The 23,997-nt window shown below is 35.3% G+C and overlaps 1 protein-coding gene across 8 annotated transcripts in view; it reads right to left on the reverse strand.

Annotated features, from left to right (window-relative positions):
- Positions 1-756: 756 nt before the first annotated feature.
- The window catches only part of DYNC2H1 (dynein cytoplasmic 2 heavy chain 1), a 149,755-nt gene continuing 126,514 nt past the window's right edge, over positions 757-23,997 (reverse strand). For 2 of the 8 annotated variants that reach the window (XM_064409407.1, XM_064409405.1), the window contains exons 86-89: positions 16,150-16,259; positions 15,735-15,816; positions 9,342-9,458; positions 5,189-5,765 (exon numbers count right to left, since the gene is read on the reverse strand). In XM_064409407.1, the coding sequence (XP_064265477.1) occupies positions 5,607-5,765; positions 9,342-9,458; positions 15,735-15,816; positions 16,150-16,259 (468 nt within the window). In that variant the 3' untranslated portion in view covers positions 5,189-5,606. Of the gene's footprint in view, positions 1,333-1,879; positions 2,006-5,188; positions 5,766-9,341; positions 9,459-12,264; positions 12,339-12,378; positions 14,179-15,734; positions 15,817-16,149; positions 16,260-17,001; positions 17,099-23,997 lie in introns of those variants that run through there. The other 6 variants (XR_010356428.1, XM_064409406.1, XR_010356429.1 and 3 more) reach the window with 6 other exon arrangements.

The raw sequence follows: 23,997 nt of genomic DNA on the forward strand, positions 1-23,997 counted from the left end.
CAGTAGGTAAAGTGTATGGAAATCCTCTTAGGCATGGCAGTAGTACATGTGGGATTTCATGAGGAGAACTCACCTTGCCAGGGGCTGAGTCAGATCTGACAATGAAATTGCCTATCTGAAACATTTCATAAGCATGATTACTAATTAATTTTTCCAAGGCTGATCTGTCAATAAGAATAATAATAAGATGATAATAATAAGATAATAAGAATAAGAAGAATAAGAAGAGTCCATATTTGCTGCTCTGAAAAATTAAGTAGATCTAACACTGGAGGAAAATTATGAAGAATATATCTAAGACTTCTTCTAAAGAGAGCTGGGGCAGCTTGTTGTCTCCTGAGATGCAAAGGCAGTAGCAATTTCGACACTTCTGTAGAAACTGCTCCAGTTAGAGTACACAGATCTGACATTCACCTAGGGCATCTGCATACTGCAGTTCAGGCAGCTTCCCTTACAGGATCACCCAGCAGGAGTGAACACCATACAGGATATTTACATTGTGCTCAAATGACATGTGCTCTCAGTTAATTTATGTGTTGGACAAGACACTGCAATGCAGATGGCTTTGATGAAGAAAAAGTAGAATTGTGGCATATTCCTACACAGGATGAATACCCAAATTCTTGCATCAAGTAGCCTGTCATACCTACACAACCCATTCTAAAACTAACCTCTACAAAGATTTCTGGTTATTCTATCATGACTATTTATGTGCTACAATTAAGCCAAAGTAATTCAACTTTAAAATAAAAAGAAATAACCAAATAACCACCTCAATTTCCATTAAGATCATATCTAAGAACTATTTGTGTGGCCCATGTTAACAGTAATTGTTGTGAAGCTCTTCAAAGAACACCAATTTTGCTCCTTGATTTTCTAAAACAGGCCAGTGAAAAGTCTTTCTGTGTGCACCAAACACACAGAAAGTGAAAAAAAAACCCCTTTTCTGTTGCTTTCTAGGTAATGAGAACTAGGAGGAAATCTAGATTTTAAAGGCTGGCAGTTCTTAAAACACACTCATTTGGTGAGCTCTGCTGTAAGGAGCTTCAGTATCTGAAATGAAATGCAGCTCCAGGAGATAGGGCTGAGTTATGCAGCCTCGCTGACTGGAGGCCATGAGCTGAGGTGAAGGAGGATGGACTCTCAGGCACATGGGCTTCCAGGGAAGCTTCTGAGCTGTGAAGGACTCCAGGGCACTGATGAAGCTGCACATCTTCAGAGGAGAACATAGCATAAGAAACCACAGAGGCTGAGCTTGTTTTCTCAAGTGTGACCCACTCTTTATGGGTCTTCAGACTCTCCCACATCTAGTTTCTTATTCACACCTTTCATCTGCAAAGGATTAAAAATGTAAAAATTAAAGGGAATTAAAAATGTCTATGTAAATCTTCATATAGAAATTTCTAGTCCTGGTAAAGCCTGCACATTTTTATTATGGTAACCAACATTAAGAAGAATTTATGCAAACCCATTTTTGTAGTTGAAAGACAGTCTATCAGTTTAAGAACTCATATAATTCACATTTGATGCTTTTGAGCATGCAGTTCAGGTTATTCCCCCTACAACTCTAACAGTGATATAGCTGTCTGGGGACAAATTACTGCTGTTCTGAGTATTGGTGTCTGAAAGCTGAAATAAAGAAACAGAGGGGAAAGACAATTTGCATCACCAGTTCTATTTATACTCAGCATAACTTGCATAACTTGCCTTCCACTGCAGCATTTAGATTTTACTGAAATTCTAAAAATTTTCTGGGAAACAAATTTTAAGTCAACTTAGCACCTAAGACATGTGAGGTATTCTATCAACATCATAGGTCATGTTTCTGAAAGGCTGTTTTCCCTAAATAGCACAAAGTGAGTCTGACTCTTTAACAAACCTGTATTCTTCTGTTTGGGCACACAGCACGCTTTGTGTCAGCAGACTTGCAGTGAATTTGCTAAATGCACCAAACAGCACACCTTCCAACGGAGGACAGCACCAATATCTCACAGAAATTTGATTGCTATAAGGTGTAAAAGGAAGAAACTACTCTTTTTCAAAGTTAAAGTACATGCATTTATTAAAAAAAAATTATTTGTATTTCAAAGACGTTAAGATATTACTGCATAATCTTCATTATTTTCAAAGGTTTTGTTATCTTTTAAGGTTTTTTCACTTTGCATTTTGTCACTTTGATTTCTGCTGATAACAATTTGCACTTCCTGAAGATTTGCTGATCTCAAGTCTTCAAAGGAGTGTGTTTACAGAGAAAATGTGTGTTTTCTAAGATTTCTTTATATATCTTTTTAGTCCTACAAGTTCCTATACCCTTGAAACTGAATAGCAGAAAAGACTCTTTCAAACCCTATTCAAACCATAAAGGCATTTCTGATATTTTTATTTCTTATGTTTCCTGATTCATACTTCTCAATGGCCTATGCATGTGATACAGCTGCACTTTGGTGGCAATAAAAACTCTGCAGTTCTGCTTTTACTGCCAAAAATACAATTCCTATGATCTAGAGTAGTAGTTATCTATATTATCTTTCATATAGAATACAACATTGGGTAGAAAGCACATTATACAATGCAAACAGGCAATACCTATCAAGGAACACATAAATAATTTAATTTTCCCTCTTTAGGTCATCTGTGGGCCATCAAAAAGATTAGGGTTATAACTCCAGTTATGAGAAAGTAAGAGTAGTAAACTTAAATGACTTAAACAAAATAAGTATGAAGCACACTGCTTAATACACTGTGAGTGCAATATACAGCTCCCAAAGTTTGGGGGTATTTTTGTGATGATAATACTACATAATTTAAAAATCTACTAGATTTCAAGCTGAAAAATTAGATTGATATTTAAATCAGTTTTTTGTCCTGTGCTGGAAAAAAAAAAATTAAAGACATCAAAGGCACCTCAGAAGAGAGAGCCTTTTCACAAAGAGAAGAGAGAGCCTTTTGTAACAAAGATCAGCCTCAATGCACTCCCACAGAACCTCTGTCCAAATAAAAATTTAACTCAATGCTCCAGTTATAGCTAAACATTAAGTAGCTTCGGTTTTTTTCATGTCATGGAAGGTCTTAGAAAGAGCAGAAGCAAACAGACAGTTCCAGCAATGTGAAGGGGCTCTAAGCTGAGAGGACAACCAAACAAAATGAGATTTAATCAAGCTGGCTAAAAGAAGGCTCTGACAGAAATGCATGAATCTGTCTGGGAACAAAACTCCTGATGCTGTGAGCTGAGAAATATTCCACAGTTCTAAATCCATGGCAGTAGTGGATGATAGGTTACAGACCTCCAAAGATAGGCCAGTTCTGAGGGATTAGGATACAGACAAGCCATCAGTAAGAAACTGAATCAGTTCCTGACCTTGAAATAGAAATATGGTGTGGTAGGTCAGGAGGAGTCTCTTTTATATCTGTTCTTTGTGATAGGATCAATATCAGTGTATTAGTAGAATCAGTAAGACTAAATATATAGCAAGAGGAGACTTGAAAGGAGAGACTTTACATAATAATCATATTTCGCCTGGCAATATGGAAGAGAATTCCATAATCTCCTTACAATGAGGAGAGAAAAAAATTTTAAAAACCAAAACAAGGAAATCCCTAGAATAGTCTACTAATCATTCCTTTCCAGATTTCTACCACTTACTATTTTTATTTCCCATTACAAGCGAGATGGGTCATCAAAGCCACCTACTACGTCTCTGGTCTTTACTTTCTGTGCAAGGTAGATTAAAAGAAGATGTATTATTCTCCAGACATCTTTGTCCTAACAGGTAGTTATCTGAACAGCTGAGTATCTGTATTTCTCTACCTGACACAAAAAAGAAGCTGGAGTTCGTAAGAGCCAGCATACTGATCCCTCAGTTTGAGACATATGAGAGCTGAAATTCAGTCTAGGTTATGAAAATGGTGGATCCAAAAGGGAAAGTTGCAGCACGTTCTTTACATGTACCTATAGAAATTAAAAGTATGCCCTCTACAAAAGTTTTCATCTTCAAGAAAGTCTAGTATGGCAGAATATTTTCTCTGGACAAGTCACCGTCTAAATCCTCACAGAGCTTGTACATAGATTTGCAGAAGTGCTTTTGTTCTGATAAAAACTTTGTCATTTTTCCCAAAAATCTTCTTCAGAAACATTTTTTTTTTTTTTCACAAATTTTCTACCCTTTTACTCTTCAGTGAATTAGAGTGAAATATATAAAGGAAGATGATGCAATTATCTGAAAAGTATTAAGTAAGTCTGTTCTGCTTTTAGACAGGATTCAATTTTAAAAAGGTATGTTCAATTGCACCAAATTATTTTAGGATAGCTTTTGATTAGAAGAACAACTAAAATGGAAAACTTTCCAAACAGAGACAGAATACCAAGTTTAAGGCATGAACAATAGAGAAGATGAGAGAAAAAAACTTTCTTCAGGAAGTTGACCTGGAAATGGCGCTTATCTTTTTTTTGCTTTCCTTCTCTCTCCCTCAAACCATCAATGAAAAAAATCAGTAAAGTGAAATTTGGTCTTAATTTAAATACTAATTCAAAATTAATATAAAATCTATCAGATAGATCAGACTGAAAATATCTATTTTGTTTTCCAAGCAAACCAAGAAAGTGCTTTGCCTTTGGCTTTTAAAAATATCTTCATGAGGTGTGTAATTCCAGTTAAAAATTAGACACTTTCAACTGTTATGTTGAGACATCAGTAATGCTGCTTCCTGCTGGATTTTAGGATTTTGTCTAATTGCACTCCAATGCTATGAGGGCATCCCAACCCGACACATCATGAAACAGTGAAATCAAACTTGGGTAGCCTGCACTAAGAACAAGATTCCAGGTGTTTCTCACATCAGACCAAAGGCAATATTATATTCCTCTGTCTTTCATTTAACAACTGGATGGAAATCTCTCTCTCTCTTTTTTTTTTTTTTTTTCCTAAGGAATTGTTTGGCTATTGCAGGCTTTTATGTGCACGTTTCTACAGGAACTTAGTACAGTTCCATATTTCTTTTTTCAGTAACTTCTGGATAATACCCATGATAGTAATCTAACTCTGTAACTCCACATGAAGTTCATCAAAATCCTTTTATTTACTACCTATACAAAGAAATACCATTACAAGTAAAACATCATTAAAAGAGACTGACACATTTATCCTGATTCTTATCTTCAAGTAAAACATTAAATTTCAGTTAAAAGGGGTAATTTTAAAAATTTTGTTTTATTGAATAACAGAGGCATATGAATAACAGTTTCAAAAAGATAATGAAAAAAAAGATAAAAGAAAAAATGCTGACTTTGAATTTTATCCAATATTTCTGAGCAAACCAAAAGAGATTTCAACAACTTCAAGAAAGAAATACAGTATATTACAATCTAGAGAAACAATCCAAATTAGCAGTTTGCTTAACAGTGTCATGTCAAATCTTACAATATCCCACAAAGATACAGTGAAGTTCTATCAAGTAGGATTATTTAAATACATCTTAAAAAAATAAACAAGAATTAATAAACCATTGCTTTAAAAATAGAAAAACAGCTAATCTAAAGTTCTCTTTAAGTAGGTAAGAAATTAGATGCTTAAATATCTCTTAACTTCACAAGTTGATGCAGTTTCAGATCACTGATTTTTCAAAAATAAAGCAGCTCCACATTGAATCCACTGGTCTTGGTTTCCTCCACAAGGTACATCAATATTTGTCACCACACGGTCTCTCTCCACACTAGTGTACACTGGTAAAGATATGCATTCCTCTGGAGAATATGGACCATATGCATCCTGTCAACAAACAAGCACTTAGTTATCACATAAAAATACAACAAAATATGAGAAAACTATATTCTCCACCGGTATGGTATCTAAAGTTAAGATACAGCTTGGACACTGCAGCCTTGGACAAGGAAGTCTTCATTCAGGACACTAAGGAGAAGGATTGAATGAAGCAGGGACTTCAGGAAAATTGCTCTCTCCATAACTCAAACACCAGGAAGGAAATAACAGGGATGATCCTATGAACTACATAAAAAAATCTTCCTTCAGCTAAAACCCTCCCAACAATCACACGTCAAAAGTGCCTCCAAACCAGGCTAAGGGAAGTGCAGATCAGTTTCCTGCAGGGAGAAAGCTGCTCAGGAGCCCCTGTGCTGTAGTGTGGGGAGCAGCTATCCTGGCAGGCTAGAGTGTTGTGGTGTCTGTGTCCTGGCAGACCCTACTGCCCCATCCATCCCTGCAGCAAACCCTGCCCTCCTCCTGTGGCACAGCCCCTGCTGTCATCTGAGATACCTGCAAGCATCATACTGCAGGAACTACAATCCAAAAAACCTTACCCCACCCATTCCAGGCTACTTTATTGAACTGCTCCTCTCTGCTGTCTGTACTACAAACTGCCTTGGATGGTTTCCTCTAGGGCTTTGTATGGAGCCCTAGGCTCCATACATGGCACTGCAGCCATGTCCAAGGCTGCAGTGTCCCTTAGCCTTAGTCCATATGTGTGACCACAGAACTGAGCTCAAAGACTCCATCTAGACTTCCTACAGCACTTAATTTCAACCCATGATGTATTTAGTTACTGCAAATAGTTCAGGGTTTGATTCAACTGATATATATTAAGCATGTTTTCTATACCACTCAAAATGCCCCATCCTGTCAACAGGAAAATGTCAGATTTTCAAGAACCAAATAACAAAGCAGCACACTTGTCAGAAAAGAATTTTAAATAAAAATGAGTGTCATTTTAACTCAAATCACATCAAATGTGAGTTAGTGATGCTCCAGCATTAGAAAATAACTAAAAACAGGAAAAAGGAAACATGCAAACAATAACTGTTTCAAGCACTTTGCCTTGCATGTGAAGTATATAGCCATTACTGAAGAATTTTGCTGTTCTTTTTGAAAATCAACTTCCCCTGTTTTTTGGAAAACAGTGTTTCAATCCTTGCAGAAGATTTATGTGTAGCAATATTTGTATAGAGTTACTGAATAATCAGGAACTCAGCTGTTCTCGGAAGGATTGTACTTAGTCCATTTATCCCTTGGTTAACTCTTCTGAAGAAGACAAAATGCTGGCCAGACTGAGAGTAAAATGTTAATCAGAGAATTTAAATTTTGTCAAAGCTGGGAGCCAGAAGCTGGCCAGTTTGCCTTCAAAGACCCGTTTTTGGACACCTTTTAGGAACAAAAAAAAGGACACCTTTTAGGAACAAAATAACTGTTCTTGTGCCTTTCTCAATCCCACTGATGTTTTAAGGAATCACATTATTGGGGGGTTAAAGCCATTCTGCGGAAGTCTTTTTGAGTCACAAATCCTTATGTCCTTGGCTGAAGCACAGTCCAAAAGTTCCCTCTGTCAGACTGCCTCACACACAGTTCCATTCCCTTTAGTGACACCCTTCACAGCGTGGGTTCTATCAGTGGATTAAAACTGGAAAGGACCTTCACAGTTTAATGAGAATAAGCACAATGTTAGTAGCTCAAAATATTCTGTTTAGAGCACTGCAGGATTTTGAGAGGGTTCTCTCAGAGAAATCCCGTAGGCTACTTTATGTTTGGTTGAAAATTACTTCAAAGCAGTACATTATACATATACTTTTGCTCAGTAGCTTTCAAAAGATGCATTTATGGAGAAAAGAAAATAAGTTCAAAACCTAAGAATTCTAAGATAATATGTTCAATTTTATGCAATCTTCTCCTAAGGAGAGATAATGAAATTAAGGGAAATGCATGATATCCAGTTCTGCTTTGGTTTCTGTGCACAGTATTTGATTATAGTCAATTTTTTACAGTGATTGTAAAACAATTCAAGGGTAGACCAATTCAGAAAAACTCTCCTTAGAGACACTTTATATTTAAAATCTGGGAAGCTGACAAGTTATGGCCTGTGTTTTATAAGAAATACATGTTTTTCCAATACGAAGATGCCAGTTGCTATTCATTTCAAATATAAGTACATTTGAAAAAGTTTAATTCATTGATTACTGAAGTATCTAATTTTTTAATTTTACAGATAAAGCTCCCTGCTGATTTCACACATAACTTTTTGATCCTACCTTTGGAGTTTGAAAAAATAGTCTTATTCAGAAAAATACTAAAAAATCTGTTTAATTTCAAACACAAGATGAATGTCTTTCAGAACAATGGGAGGACTACTTAGAATTCTCATTTAAAATGTGTTTCCATTTGGTGTTACCATGGAAAACCACACATGGAATTACCATCCTGACCATCCACCACGCAGCCAACACATTAAAATATCTGGCAATTCTGTATTTATCCCATGTACCACCTCTCAAACAAATTAGAAATCTGTTTATTTATCTGAAAAAACCAAACCCTGCAAATACTGAAAAACTGAAAAATCTTTCAGTGATCAACTCTGTAAGAGCTTTTGTGATGTTTTCTTTTTTTTTGTCCTTTTAAATTTTTTTTTGGTATTTTCTTGCCTAACCAAGCTGGGAGCAATGGTGCAGATGGTGACTAGCATTTACTTCTGTGTTCAAAGTCTAAATCTGTTGACCTCTATACTTGTAGTGCTGTACTATAATATAATGCTGTATTTCTCCTGCTGGAAAAAAAAAAAGAGAGAAAACTAAGCTAGAATACAGCAGTGTGTTAGCAGTGGAGCTCCTTGCACAATATCTGTCACAATACACAAAGGTCATCATAGTGGTCTAGGCTGTCTCTAGAGTCACACCTGGACAGATTTATCCCAGATATCTTCTGATGGGATGGGCTTCCTAAATGTAGGTTGGATGAATTCTGCAATAAACAATTTTTTAATGAAAAGACATGCCCTTGAATACATTCTATGTGATTTTTTGAGTTATTTATCAGCGATTGCTATGCCAGCTGGAGAGCAGAAGCAGTAACTGTTTTTACTGTTTGGATTACTTTGCTTTCATCTTAAAATCTGCAAGCATTGACATTTTTTTAAATTAGTTTAAGTAGGAGAAAGGCTTTCTTTGCTTACAGCTCACATCATATTCTCTCTTTTTTATTGCCACTGCATACTTTAATATTTAAAATGCAAAGAAAATATATACTAGGAATGAACTCCCAAACACATGTACATATTTATATGTACATGGAAAATATACTAATGTTTTGAAAAAACAAAGAAACAAAGGTATGACTAAAATAAAGCCCTTGCCTTCATCTAAGCAATATAAACTAAAGAATATTAACAAAATTACAATAAGTTTCTGTTTTAAATCATGTACCTGCTTTTCCGAGTAAAGACTGGGATTTTTATTTTGAAATGAAAGGAAAACAGGTCAGCAACATCATACTGAAAAGCTACTACACAGAAAAAATCAAATTATGGGTCTTGAAAGTTTAGGGCTTTTAATAATTTAGTACCTGTGGAATCCAGGCCATGTAACAAGGGAGAACAGATGACACACTGGGAGAATCATGCAGATTTTCTGAAAGTCGATTTCCATCAAAACGACAACCTTCCAGTTGTAAGCCACTGATCTGCCATGGAAATATAAAATATTCAAACATAAATAACAGAATTAAAATGTCAATAATGATTACACTGTGCTTTAATAAATGATGAACCTTTTTACTGTGACCAAATTTTTAAATAACAGGAAATTAATTACTGTTATGTTCTTTGTGAGAATAGGAAACATGATTTAAAAGCAAGATCTGGACCATACTTCACTGTGAACTTCCTCTAATTTGGATTCACATTCTTTGAAATACTGGAGAAAAATACCTGTAAATGTCATTAATTATGAAACTGCAGTTGCCTGGCATTTCATTAATGGAATTATGATAGCAACAGCCAAGTTCACAATCATTACAATGTCGAGTAGAAGAGAAGAACAATCACTGCAATAAGCATGACTTCCTGCTTGGAAGTCTGAGCCCAGCTTTCAAAGAATGGAATGTGCAACTACACAGCTTCAGCAGAGGCAAACAAAATATGTTGAAATAATATGAGAGAAAATTTTATTTAACAAACTCAAGACTTCTTAGACAAGGATATTGATGTTTGGCAAAAAATTAAGTAAGAATCAGAGATGCTTAAGTAACTATGCAATGCTTTATTTGCAACATGTTTCAAGTGTTTTCTTTTAATTAAGTAATTTCAGCCTCTGAATTAAAGGTTCTGTTTTTTCTTCTCTGGAGTCTTCCATAAGTTGGTGACATCTGTTCTAGATTCCTTTAAAAAATTCCAGTATTTGCTGATAGCTTTACTTTCCTCAGTACAAATATTACTAGTTTGCTAATAATAATAATAGTAATAGTAATTTTGGCCTTCTGAAGTGAGAACTTCCATTTTAACAGTAATAAAACTTAATTCAGTAATAACTTTCATGCAGCTTTTCAAAAGGCTAACTATCCAGCTGCAGCAGATCTGTAACAGAAGCTACAATCTGAAAATCATCTTTCTGTTATACTATTGTACTAAAGCTTGAATTAAATTTATCATACAGAGGTTGGCTTTCACCAAATGCATGGTTCATAAAGTAGTGCTGGAATTAGGAAATACAATGTTGTTGGAAATTGGACGAGTGATCACATAAGCAAAATGGAGAAAAATGTCATTTTCTAATATATTTTCCCTTGCAAGAAATGTTGAAACATCTATCAGATTGCAAAAAGGAGTTAAAGTATGATGTTACAATGAAGATCAGTATCATAGAAGAGAAAATTGATATAATTTCCTTACGTAATTTTAGTATTCTAAAATTGCGCATTTTACGCCAAAATATGAAATTAAACAGTACCACAGTGTGGGTTACTGTCATGCTTGAAAAGCAATGCTTTCCTCCCCAGTGTTAGGGGTTTTTCATTAATAGTATATTAATTGTAAACTAGCTAAGATTACATTTTGCATTTTTAATATCTAATTATTCTTTTGATTGTAGACAGGCATAACACTCTTCAAGAATTTGCTTCTTTAAACTCATATTTCTCTTTTAACGCTGAGCTGGGGACTCTTCCTTACAATCTGAAAGATGCAGATGTACAAGTTCTAATATGAAAAAAATGTTATAAAATACGGCATTAAAAAAGACGTAGAACTAAGCTGTGTTTCTCCTTGGACAGACAGTGACCAGAGAAGTGACAATGTTCTTTGGAGCAATCTGTGCTTCATACAGACTAGGACTAACAGCGAAACCACCAAAGCTGCGGATAACCTGAACCAAAACAATCCCAAATGGAAAGTTCAGAGTAGACTTTCTGTCTAACTTTCACACAAATTTTAGAAAGATTCATCTCCTATGTTATTCTTTCTGTCCTTCTTGCTTTCTGCAGGGAATATTTTTAGGGATTATAGTTTAATAAATAACCACGGCAAAGTCACTGCACAAAGACTGGTATGATGAAAAGGTTTTAAAGTTTGTTGCTAGGATGTTCAAAGGTCTGGCCATCCTGAACATCTCTGAAAGAAATTTCTACTGAAGTGGATTATCTATTGAAAAAACTTTTTACTATACTTTTCTTCTTTTGATATTGGCAGTCCCTTTAACATTACAGTTATGTAAAATACCATTTGATCTCCTGGAAAACTTCTCCTGGAAACCAATGGTAGAAACTCCGTTGAAGATTAAGACCAATTTTTTACTTTCATTCAATATTAAAAGACATTAAGGAAAAAAACCCAACAATACTAGAACAATGCACTTTCCATACCATTTGGCTCAGTATGCCCATAGCCATGTTTTCATTTCTATAATAAACAGTAAAGAGAAATTACAAGTACTATGAAAGACATGAATTTCACAGCATCTGTAATATAATCATAGTATCTTTGAAACTCACCAGAGAGTAATGGCAGAAGTTGACCATAATTTTTAATTCTTACAAAGAATTTGGCAGTTCACAGCTATCAGTACTATTTTAGGTTCAAGACACTTATTCTTACACATTACAGACTATGTTTCTTTAAAATACCTTTGTAGAAAGTGTGCTGATACCGTGGTCCAAAGCACATCTGTTTCCAGACAGATTTTCTCTTACTAATTAATGCCATAATTTTCCATTACACGATCCAAACTGCAGCAGACTTTGGGAAGTCATATTTTCACTTCACTACCTCTACAGGCCTCCATCATTAATTTATTGATATTTTGGGTTGGAGGTATATTGTAAAAAAAGATCTCTGAGGATGCCTTATAATAATATATCTGTCAGTTGCTAAGTGTATGGTTTTGATATTAATACTCATATTGTGGATTTGAGACTCTCAGTAATTTTTTTTTTTCACTATGTATATCAAGTTCTACCCAAGGTCATATTACTTACTACCCAATAAGTTTCTTACCATGTTTCTTCCTTCCTTTCTTTCATTCTTTTCTACAATACAGAAAATGGAATTCCAAAAGGAATGACTACCTGCTGTTGTACAACAGCACAATCAGTGCACAAAGCAAACAGACAAGATGTATTTGCATATCAATATGTAATTTTAGTGCAATAGCCATACATTTTCAGTACCTTCTGTTAAAGCAACCTGGAGTGATATTAAAGAAGGTGTAATTTCATACAGATTGATTCTAAGTGATATTGAGGAAGGTGTAATTTTATACAGATTGATTCTAAACCAAATATTCATCACATCCTACTAGAGAAGATCCACATCATACATCTAAACCATCACCTGAATTAACACTGATAATTTAACATCTCATTTGATAATTCATACAAGACCAAGGTGTGTTCTCGGCCTGATTGAGTGTTCCTCTGCCTACTTTGCACTTTCACTGACAGTTCTAGAAAGCTGCATGCTTCTAAGTTACAGATGATCATAGGGTGAATTATTTGTATTTTTAGGCATAGAAAGCTCAGCCATCTACAGCTGCTGAAGCTTGATGCCATTTTTAAAAATCACGGCAAGACTGAAAAAGCATTTTCATCATACAGATTATAAGGAGATCTTCTTTCTTCCCTATCACAGAACAAATTCTAAGTCATCAAAACTTTTTAAAATAAAAAGTAAGAAAAAATCCTGAAGAACATGTCTTCAAAACCACGCCTGACAGTTTTCCTAAGAAAGTTATATGAAGTAAGTTTGACTATCAGGTTTAAATTTCCCCACATTACTACTTGTGCCAGTCCCTCAACAGAGATACTCTATCAGGCTTTTAAATCTCTGTTGATTCAGGGACTTGAGGACAACTCTCCCATACCCTGAAAGAGAGTCCCCCAACTGTGTGAGTACAAAATCAAGTATCTCAGTGGAGTTAGCTACATAAAGAGAAATAATACCATTAGCATCAATTGAGACTGATAAACTTCAGAATAGCCTATACCATGGTCTGGTTCCCATAGGGGAGTCTGGTAAGTTACAATTTCTGGTTTAGGTAGGATAAAAACAAGGTCCCAGCTCTTTCACCACAGTATGTGTTTAAGGACTTATTTCTTCTGCTGACGGAATTAAATGTTTTTTTTACTTCCCACTCAGAATAGGTTCCTATTCAACAAGGTTAGCCTGAATTCTTGAAACTGCCAATACAACATTTACTTTACCAGTATTAAAATTCATACTGTTCTGGTGAACCAACCTTAATGTACAATCCAGAGGATCCTTATCAAGCAAGACACATTTTAGAGAATTAATTTTCTGAATCAATGACTCTTTTATGCCCTAGTTATAGTCTCTGCTGTGTATAGCTTTGCTAGTGGGAAAGTTCCCCTCAGTTCTCCATGAACATGAAGAAGCACTCATGGTAGGGAAGTCTAAATATTCAGCATTGCAAAGGGTTCCAAAGCCTTTCCTCTCATCAAAGATTAATAGAAACAGTGAAAATACTAGTGATTTCCTAGTAATAGAGAATCAAGGAATATTTTTCTTACAGAGGAAAATATAATATTCAAATCAAGTGAAGAAACTTGGCAGGATTCTTATGTTTTGCTAAAAATAACTACTCACCTAGCTGCTTGTTGCATTCATGGGGCAGAGAATTTACTCTTAAACAAAATTCTCTTCTGATTTTCAATCCCTCTTAGAACATGACACATTCTTGTAAAGCAATCATATAGATTAATTTTTTTGCCCACACATGATATAGACTGCCAACAGTGTACTTTAACCAGTATTGCCAAAAATTTACCACATAAATTCTCAGACAGTAAAACATTTCAAACTTCAGTTAGAAGTTTAATAAAAACTGGAGTACTGTAACAAACCTCTTTCCTCTCATTCTTTATTTGCCAAGCAGCTCTTTCAATCTGGCAACTGTAAAACATTGTGATATTTTTTAATATCTGAATATACAGAGTTATATTTACTGAGTAATATGTAGGAGTTGCGGTACTTGACATTGATTTTGACATTTTTCAAATATTTTAACATGGTTTTGAAGAACTTCAAGCTCCTACAGTCTGCAGCTGATAGCTAGCCTACTAGAATGACTGGTCTGAGATGTGAGACTCAGTTTTGACTTACTGCTACGGCCTTAGAGGCCTTGGTTGAATCTGTAATCAAAGACCATGTGAATTGCAAGTATATTTGTCATATACTGGGTTTATACCAAGCCCTAAAAGTTCCCTGGTTTAGTTATCTCCAAGTTCTACACCCTGTCTTCTCATGCTTGTTATGAAATGAAGCAGGCAACCATTACTCTTACTTAAGTATCAAAGTTGAAGAATTTGCAAAATTACATTCTCTAATTCCAACAGGAATTAATTCAATGAAGTTCAAAAGTCTGCACTGTATATTTAGGGCAGATTGGATGATTACAGTTATCTTTACTGGCTTTACAACATATTAACATTTTAGGAATACGAAATCTTACATATTCTGTATTAATAATTTTGACACTGTTAGGAGCCAGCCCAGAACTCTAATATCTCCCACAGCCTTGTGTCTGTCTGCATTACCAGACTAGAGAAGGTGCCCTGCCACTTCTCTCTCTCCTAATGCAGCAATCTCTGTTTTAGCAGAGCTACATGGGCCCCACAGCTGCTGTTGAGTGCCCTGTGTTGGGCACAAGTGCCTCTGTGAGGATGTGGTATTAAGGGCTGTGCTCCATGCTGAACACAGAACATGGAGCTGTGCAGCATTATTTTGGGATCAACATACCTGTAGGAAGGCAGCACAGAAAACTTAATTTGTCAATTCCCTAAAAAATTAAGTATAAAAAAGGTGCACAGAGACCTGTGCTGACCAAGGTGGAAGTTTTACCTGGCATGTTAAGAAGCTATATCAAACCATTTGAGGATTCATCTCTACTTTGCTGTCAAAGCAATCAGTGGTGACTCTATGGCTGGTGGCTGCAGGCTTAACTAATCATTAAAAAATTGTTGGGTTTTTATCCTACGAAAATCTAGTCATCTTATAGCTTACTTTGGTTTACTTCCTTAGTAGTCTCCTTTCAGTGATTAAAGAAATGCTAACACATGGCCTTAGACTTACAGATTTATATGTGTATTTTCTCTGGCTACCAGCCACTCATCTATCTGGACAAGAGCAAGATTTTAACTCATAAAATTGCAGCTTCCATTATCATCTAAGAGGTGATTGAAGAGAATGGAGCAATAAGCTTTATTTTAAAATAAGAACAGTGACCAGGGAGGAGAAAAAAGATAACCGCCTTCCTTTTCTAATTGCGGTGGAATTTTGCACTGCCATTTTAGTAGCTCTATACCATTAACCAGCCTTTTTATCTCAGGTACACCAATTATCTATAGCTCAGTTTTCCAGGAAGTTTACGGACAGATGACTTGGACTATACTGATACAACATCCTCAAAAAATCCTAGTAAAATACCTTACAACATCCTAGTAAAATACCTTAACTTGGAGTTTGCCTTCCTGTATTCGCCCTTTCCATGAAGCTGTAAATTTAAGACTGTCCACTGAACACTTCATTACTCTGCAATGGAAACAGACATACAGTAAATCTTACAGATGTGCAACAACAGGATATCAAACACAAAGCCAAACTCAAAGTATTTTCAATAGGTACCATATGATATTAAGTCTTAGTTTGAAGAAAAATACATCTCTAACTGAAAAGAAAAAAAAAACAGTAAGTATTAAAACAGGTAACAGATATTTTACTTCAAGGCAAGAAATAAAAATAAGATGACTGATGACAGCAATTGACATAACTTTTTGGCTCTGTGTCCTCAAAATGAAATAACCATCCTCACACATAAGGAACAATGGCACATTAGCACAAATAGGCACATTATTTTTCCCTCACCTTGCAGTCTCCTGGCGTAAGGCATTGAGAAATGTGTCTGGATGAAACAGCTCAGAAAGGTCAAGGGTGTCTGACAAGAGTTTCTGTTTCTCTGCTTTTTCAACCCAATTCTAAAAGAAAGAATAAATAAAATTTAAAATAAAGAAATTCTGAAATAATTGAAATTATTACTTGATTTTTCAACATTTTGTGTTAATGTGGGTGCGTCAATTATTATGATTAATAAAAAATGTTTGCGTAAACATACTGTAACCTCAAAGCTTAATAATAATTTCTATTATTTCATAACGGTAAAAAGGAAATTAATATCCTCTTAAAATATAAAGAAAATTAGCAGTTTATGTGCAACACGACTCAACCGTTCTAAATAAACTCATGTTTCATTCTTTGTTCATTGCAGCTTACTTTGTACAGTGAAAAGTTACCATTGTATGATGAAAATTATAATTCCAACAATTTTATCATTGTTGAAACCCTATTTCACCTTTACTTACTGGGGAGTTTATGTTTTCCATCAAAATAGCTGGCATTTCTGTCCTTGCTTTAATAAGTTCAGAAAAATAACTGAATTCCTCTTGGATATGCTTTAAGATCATTTTTTCGTATGAATGGCATATTATATTGAAGAAACACTTGATTTTCAATCTGCAGTAATAGTTTCTATAACTACCTGCCAACAGGTTTTCTAAATATTGCTCATTACTGGTAAGGTTGATGCTGCCATTTTTATTATATTAGTTGAAGATGTGAATTCACAGAATTGATTACAAGATAAAAAATGGACTCTGTTATACATGGCAGTAAATGAATCCAGTAAAGGTGGGGCGAATAACTGTCCTCAACTATCCTTACAGAGCACATGTCTCAACCTTCTTCCACTCTTAGTAGCAGCTGTGAAGCCTGCTAGGAGCAGGAAGCTTGGAATTTCTCATTCCAAGCAACACCTTGTCTGCAATATGAGGAAAGAGACACACATTGAACCTCGCCATCTTTATAAACCATGCCATCTTTATAACCCTAAGAAATGCAATCTAGGTTTGATTCTCAAGACATTAACAATGTCAGACAAAGAATTTGCTCTCTTCAGACAAGATATTTAGGTACCTGACTGGTTATGCAACAGTTCACACTCAAAACCCTCTTCTGAAATGTTTACAATGTATCCCTTTGGTACAATTTATTTATATGATACAATCACAGTCCTTGCTATGGCACTGTAGTATGAACCTGAAGCCACTGTATAACAAACCCTACAAGTAAGCTCTTCACAGATAGACTAAGTTTCCAAGGCCAGGCTGGATGGGGCTCTGAGCAACCTGGCCTAGGGGAAGGTGTCCCTGCCCATGGCAGGGTGTTGGAACCAGATGATATTTAAGGTACATTCCAACCCAAACCATTCTGTGATTCTGCAAATACTAAGATGGAAACTAATCAGAGAATAAGATTCCACATGCTATCACAGAAAGGAGAGAGACAAGTCCCACTCCTTTCTAGATACCAGCTCCCAGGAAATGATAAAATTGCTCTAGTCACTGAATAAAAAATCTTGGAAGTTATACTCTCATCACACAATGTACCTTCCAAGCACCTATATCATGTTTTAAAATTACTTTATTGTATTGTTTGAACTGCTGACAGATTAATAATTCCATAGAACCATTTTGGAAATTACGAAATCATAAAAAATGCAAGTAGATAACACTCAGTAAGTTTTATTTTATTTTGGCAACGTGTCACACACATCTCCATAATGTTTCCACCATGTTCAAGCCTTTAATCAGTTTTTTGGTTTTTTTATCTGCCACATCCCTGATTATGAGCCCTCAACCCAAATGATTATGAATCAGTTCAGAGATTTCTGCTTTCCATTTTCATTAGGTAAATGTACACAGTTAATGACTCTTGTCTGCATGATTCTTTTAATGACTTTTTATAACTTTATGAAACTTTTGACTTCAATTTCTTTTATCATATAGCAGTAAATGTATTCTGATTAGGAGAGGTTTTGTAAATTGTTTTGTGTAATAGAAGTAGGCATCACTTCAACTTGTAATTAATATAATCATTATATTGCTGTCATCAAATAAACTTTTAATGTAACTGCTGAAGAGAAACACTGTCAGGAACACAGATGTTTATATTCCACCCAATTAAAAGACCAGTATGGGTAATATTAACTCTAAACTCATATAATTAGTAGCACTAGGATGTACACAATAACAAAAACTTTCATTAGATGACAAAAACAAAATTGTAATGTCTTGTACTGCTCCATATAAAGCTGAATATGTAGCTCATTTACATCCATTTAAATAAATCATTTTAGATGCAATCAAATGTATTTCACAACCCAATTGTAAAAAGTATCCTTATATTTATTTTAGTCCTATAAGATCACATGACAGCCTATTAGGGAAATGCTACAGTCTCAAAAGACAACACGACTCCATTAACAGATCATTTGTCACTGGTAGTGCCACTGCCACAAGGCTGGAAGAGATCCGGTGTTGATGGGAAGGAAGTTTAAGCTAAGCTGTAGAAAGACTGAAGTGATGTTTCTTGAAAGGGAGAAATCCCTCCCCCATCCAAAATCTGATAGAAACATGTGTTGACTGCATTTGTCAAAGTGATGAAAAGTTGTTTGACTCCTTATTCATCTTGGATGGCCATGCAGCATTTCAGTCAGAAGGGCTTTCTTCCATCACCAACTCTTACATAACTATATAACTATTGTACCAACAACATGGTCTACGAGTCCGAATATCTAAACCCTGAAAATATGTTTATTCCAAAATGTAAGAAAAATCTATCATCCACTCTTCTGTGCAATTGTTTATTTCAAAATTTCATTATTCCAATATTTTCTGAATATTTCTTATTACACTATAAATATAACAATCTGTTATATTTAATCTGTGATAGATTAATTTAGAAAATCATTATTATAAATATAATATCAACACTTACCAGTGATACCCAAAATGCTTGCAAAGCAATTCCTGGCAGGATATTTCAAAACTTCCATTAATGTGGGGTTCTGTTTGCTATCATAAAAACATTTTCTTTTCTTTTTTTCCCCTTACACAAACAAGTCTAATAGCATGGTCTCAGGTAGTTCAAATAATATTTTTTCATGCATTTTAAGATCCAATAAACATCTATTCCACTTTCAGAGAGAAGCCTTTCTTATCATCTATAATCCCAAAGCAAACTGAGCGCCTCATTGAACAGTGGAAAGAATAAGGAGGCTGCCAGATTTTCACATTATTATTTATACAGCTTTAGGATCACAGAACTCCTCTTAAATGATGCAAGTACTCTTCCTTCACCAGTTTTAATTCATTCCAAATGTATATTCTTCTCCTGCATTCTTCTATTGCTTTGTTCCCCAAAGAGAATTTATACTGAAAATCATATAAATCACCACAGAAGTGATTTCATTTTTGTGTCCAGATGGAAAATTGTATTCAGGGTTACATGCATATGTATAGCCAGGAACCAGACAGTATAATTCTGTTTTTCTACAAGTTTTAGAAGTTTTCCACATTACTAGGGAAAAACTTGGAGTGCAGAACTTTGGCTACATCTGAGAGTAAATGATGGTGAGTAGCACTGCTGGGAAAGTACTCAGTTAACTGGAGTTTACACTGAGCCAAGGTCAAACAAGCAGTTATGCTACAATCCCATTTTCCTCACAGTGCAGCAGCTGTTCTACAGGTGTCCTCCTAAGTGCAGGCATTCAGTGGTAAACACCAGCAGGAGTGACAGTATTACAGCTCAAAGAAATGAAACAGATGGATTTTTGCAGGCACTGAGCCCAGAGGGGGTAATGCCTATGGTTCTGAGGAACAACAGGTACACAACAATTCTCTCCCTTGCGGTAATTCTTCGTATGTGAAATCCTTGAGGCATTATTCTTGAGGGAGCTATCCTTTATTAAATGAATGTGTGAATACTGCAGTATTTCCAGTATATGATAAGGTGTTGGCCCATACTTACAAATGACAAATAACACAGTAATTTAATTTGGAGTTTATGTTTGGTTTAATTTTTTTCCTTTTTCCTTTCCTTTTTCCTTTCCTTTTTCCTTTCCTTTCCTTTCCTTTCCTTTCCTTTCCTTTCCTTTCCTTTCCTTTCCTTTCCTTTCCTTTCCTTTCCTTTCCTTTCCTTTCCTTTCCTTTCCTTTCCTTTCCTTTCCTTTCCTTTCCTTTCCTTTCCTTTCCTTTCCTTTCCTTTCCTTTCCTGTCCTGTCCTGTCCTGTCCTGTCCTGTCCTGTCCTGTCCTGTCCTGTCCTGTCGTCCTGTCCTCCGATCAAAACCACGGGATACTGCTTTAAACCAAATACTATTAATTCTTTATTTCAGTTTTCCACACCTGAAAGCCCCCATCTGAGCAATAACACAACAGCACAGTGTTACAGCATGAATGTTCTAGGTCCCTTAGCATCAGCATGCAAACTAACCACGTGCTAGAAGCAGATACGCAGTAAGGTACAGCTGACAGAAACATTAGCAGATGTGATCTCATTCTGGTTACTGTATTAGTTCATCTTTTATCAAAACAGGAACTTAACTTCCCCTGAATTTCTGTTTCTTACATTTAATATGGATACCAGAATGATGCATAGGAACTGCAACAACACACTGACAAGTTCATGATTGACTTATGCCAAAAATACCTACTTCCAGATATTTCCTGTATGACCATTAAACACAGAATCCAGTTAGGCAATACTTTTATGCTTCATGCCTTCTAGTTTCTTCTTTCCCAAGTATATCAGTCACCAAGCACTGGATTGCACTTGCAGTTACACAGCAGAATACAACTGGGTAAGGAATTCTAAGAATTGTAACCATTCCTTGGTGGAAGCAACACCCAGTCTCCAAAAATAAGTTGTAGGGGACAGAAAACAGTGGCACACAATATTCATTTGTAGATAACAGACTAGACTGCCTACAATAATACTTGGACAAAGTCAGGACTACATCAGACATAAATCCTTTGCAGAGCTCTGGAGCAGCGATACTGAAATCTATACTGTGATGGTGCTGGTGTGACTAAACAGAGATACAGAATACTCAATATATTAGCCACTGGTAATGATGGGATGCACTGCAGTAATTTGTTTTACAGTACCAGCTCAAAGGCTATGTTACAATGAAGAGAGCCAACAGAGAACTGCTTACTTTGCCATGGCTCGTTTTTCCTGGTAACACCCCATGAAATACAGATTTTCCATTAGCATCTCCCTCACAGTCCTTGTTCCTCTAGTGAAACAATGACCCCTTGAACACAGTCACTGGTCTCACTCAATTTTTTTTCATTCTGTTTACCAGTCATTTATTTTTTGTTAATATCCTCTCTTAAGGCTGTCAAGATACAGAGAAAATCTCTCACCCATGCCTATGTCACAGAACTCTACTATATTAGTAACTATTGAGGCTTAACCTAACTCTCAGATAAGAATGTTAATCAAATAGACTAAAGCAATCTAATCAGAAATTGTTTAACTCTGTGGGGCCCATATCCCAAAATACTTAAAAGATACCACAATTAAAAGGGAAAGAAGGAAATCTGTTTTTTTTTACATGAGACAAAAAGATCACCAAATGGAAACAGTGGCTGATCCAACTCCATTTAAACAAAGGAGGTAAATGATGTCATGGCTAGTCTGTGATGTGGCACCCCCACACATCATGCTGGCTTACACTCCAGCTGCTTACACTCCATTAAACAGAACACTCCAACACTGCTCAGACTAGCAAATAGTTTGTTCAAAAAAGAGATTACTGCTCAGACTAGCAAATAGTTTGTTCAAAAAACAACAACTTTGTGTAGACGCAGAATATAATTAAGTTGGTTTTTATTTTAAATTGATGCTGTAAGCTAGTATGGATTGTTGTTTGCTCCTACATTGTAAAGCTAAGGCAGTTAGCATAAAGGTATCTCAAGTGCAGCATATTAGCTCTCTGAAGCTCATAAAACCTTTTGTTAAACCCAAGAGCAAATTTCTTTTGTTGTGGCCAATCCCAAAAGACCAGCTCATCATAAAGGTTGTAGGTCTCTTTCAGATGTCCTGTCACACTTGAAAGTTAAGAGAATGCTGAAGAGCATTAGCATGGCACAAAGCTTCATTCACACCCATTCTCAGGAAGAAACCCAGAAAAACATATATTAGGGAGCAATTTAAAGAAAAAATATTGCACATTTTGTTAAACAGCACACTTTCTCTGTTATACTTTTAAATTAATTCTTGTTTTTATTTAGCTATAATGGATTTAGTTTTTAAATTACTTCCATTATAGAAATAATTTAGTCATAAAATTAAACATTTTGGCACCCAATCCAATTGCAATTCAAAGTAGCTCCAAATTCAACACCAATTTAGGTTGCTCAGGGCATTGTCTACTGTAGTTCTGTGTATCTCCAGATATACCTCCACAAATCATATATTTCCACAAACATCTCTGGACAATATGAGTAATGTTTTTTAATTTAGAAGCTGAAAACTAGACAAGTGTTTCAAATGTGGCCTCAGAAGTGTAGAAGAATTAATAACTGCCTTTGGCCCTTAGTAATGTCATTAGGAATTTTGCATTTCTATGACGTCTTTGGATACACATTGGTTTCAGTTTTATTATTCTAGCAATATCTTAATGTCTTCCTTATTTGATGGATTCTTCTGTTGATATATCCAAATCAGTACTTTTTCTCAGCGTGATAAAATACATGAATACACATGACAGAATAAATCTTTTTCATAGCTTTGTAATCTGCATATCTGAAGAATGAACAATATTTTGTTTAGTTCTAAATTATTTATTGCCTTTTGCCTGATATAGAAGTAATTTCAATTGCTTACTTTATTGCATGGGATAATGAAATATTAGAAATAATACTGAAAATGTTAATTATAGAAAACCTGTAAGAAAACACATTGTGTGTATAAGGAAAAGCACATACAACACTTTGAAAAAATATAAACCTCACAGGAATTTTGAAATTCAAGTTCAGATGTAGAGAACAGATTTCTCATTGGATCACAACTCACAGAGTGACTGTGTAGAATTATCACCACAAATATATCAATATGCCTTTGCATATTCTCCTCCATGTAGGGGCACACATTCTAATTTAGCTGCTATTTATAACACTCAGCTGAATACACTGGGAAACATTATAGAGCAGGAGGGCATTTATCATTCCTGCCTTTAAGCATCACTTATGCACCCTAAACAGGGATCTAAGCTTCCCATCACTCTTAACAACAATTCTACTTTGACTCAAGGTTTGGTTTCTTTTTTCTTCAATTATGTACCTTGCTAAACATTTAGAGACAAAGACCACATCAAAAAGAATTCTACTAAGAAAAAAAATCAAAAAACAAAATGGACAAAACCCAAAATCTGAATGCCTTTTTGTTGACTTCAGTTTTAAAATTCAGTCATGTCTGTTTACAGAATTGCTGAGTGCACTTTTATCCTGCTCTGATTGCTTTATTTGACTGTGAATTCCCAAGAGTAAAACTACTGCACACTCAACAGATAAAGAAGGGTTTAGTCAAGAATTATTCTTATGACTCTTTTCCTTCACAAACTAAATTTGAATTGACAGCCTTGAAACTTAAAAGGCTCCAAAATTTTAAATATTTTTATATATTTGCAAAGGGATACAATATGAAACTGCTATAATTTCAAATTCAGTAATATGGCAGCTCCTTCAAAGAGAGAAAGATAGGTCAAGATGCGGTTACATTTCTGCCTTCCCCCAAAGAAAAGATTGCTAATTAGGGATGATGCTCACATGCGCAATGGAAATCCTTTTCTAATAAAAAATGGGCTTATTTTT

Source organism: Passer domesticus, chromosome 2 (assembly GCF_036417665.1).
Source record: "Passer domesticus isolate bPasDom1 chromosome 2, bPasDom1.hap1, whole genome shotgun sequence".
NCBI lineage: Eukaryota > Metazoa > Chordata > Aves > Passeriformes > Passeridae > Passer > Passer domesticus.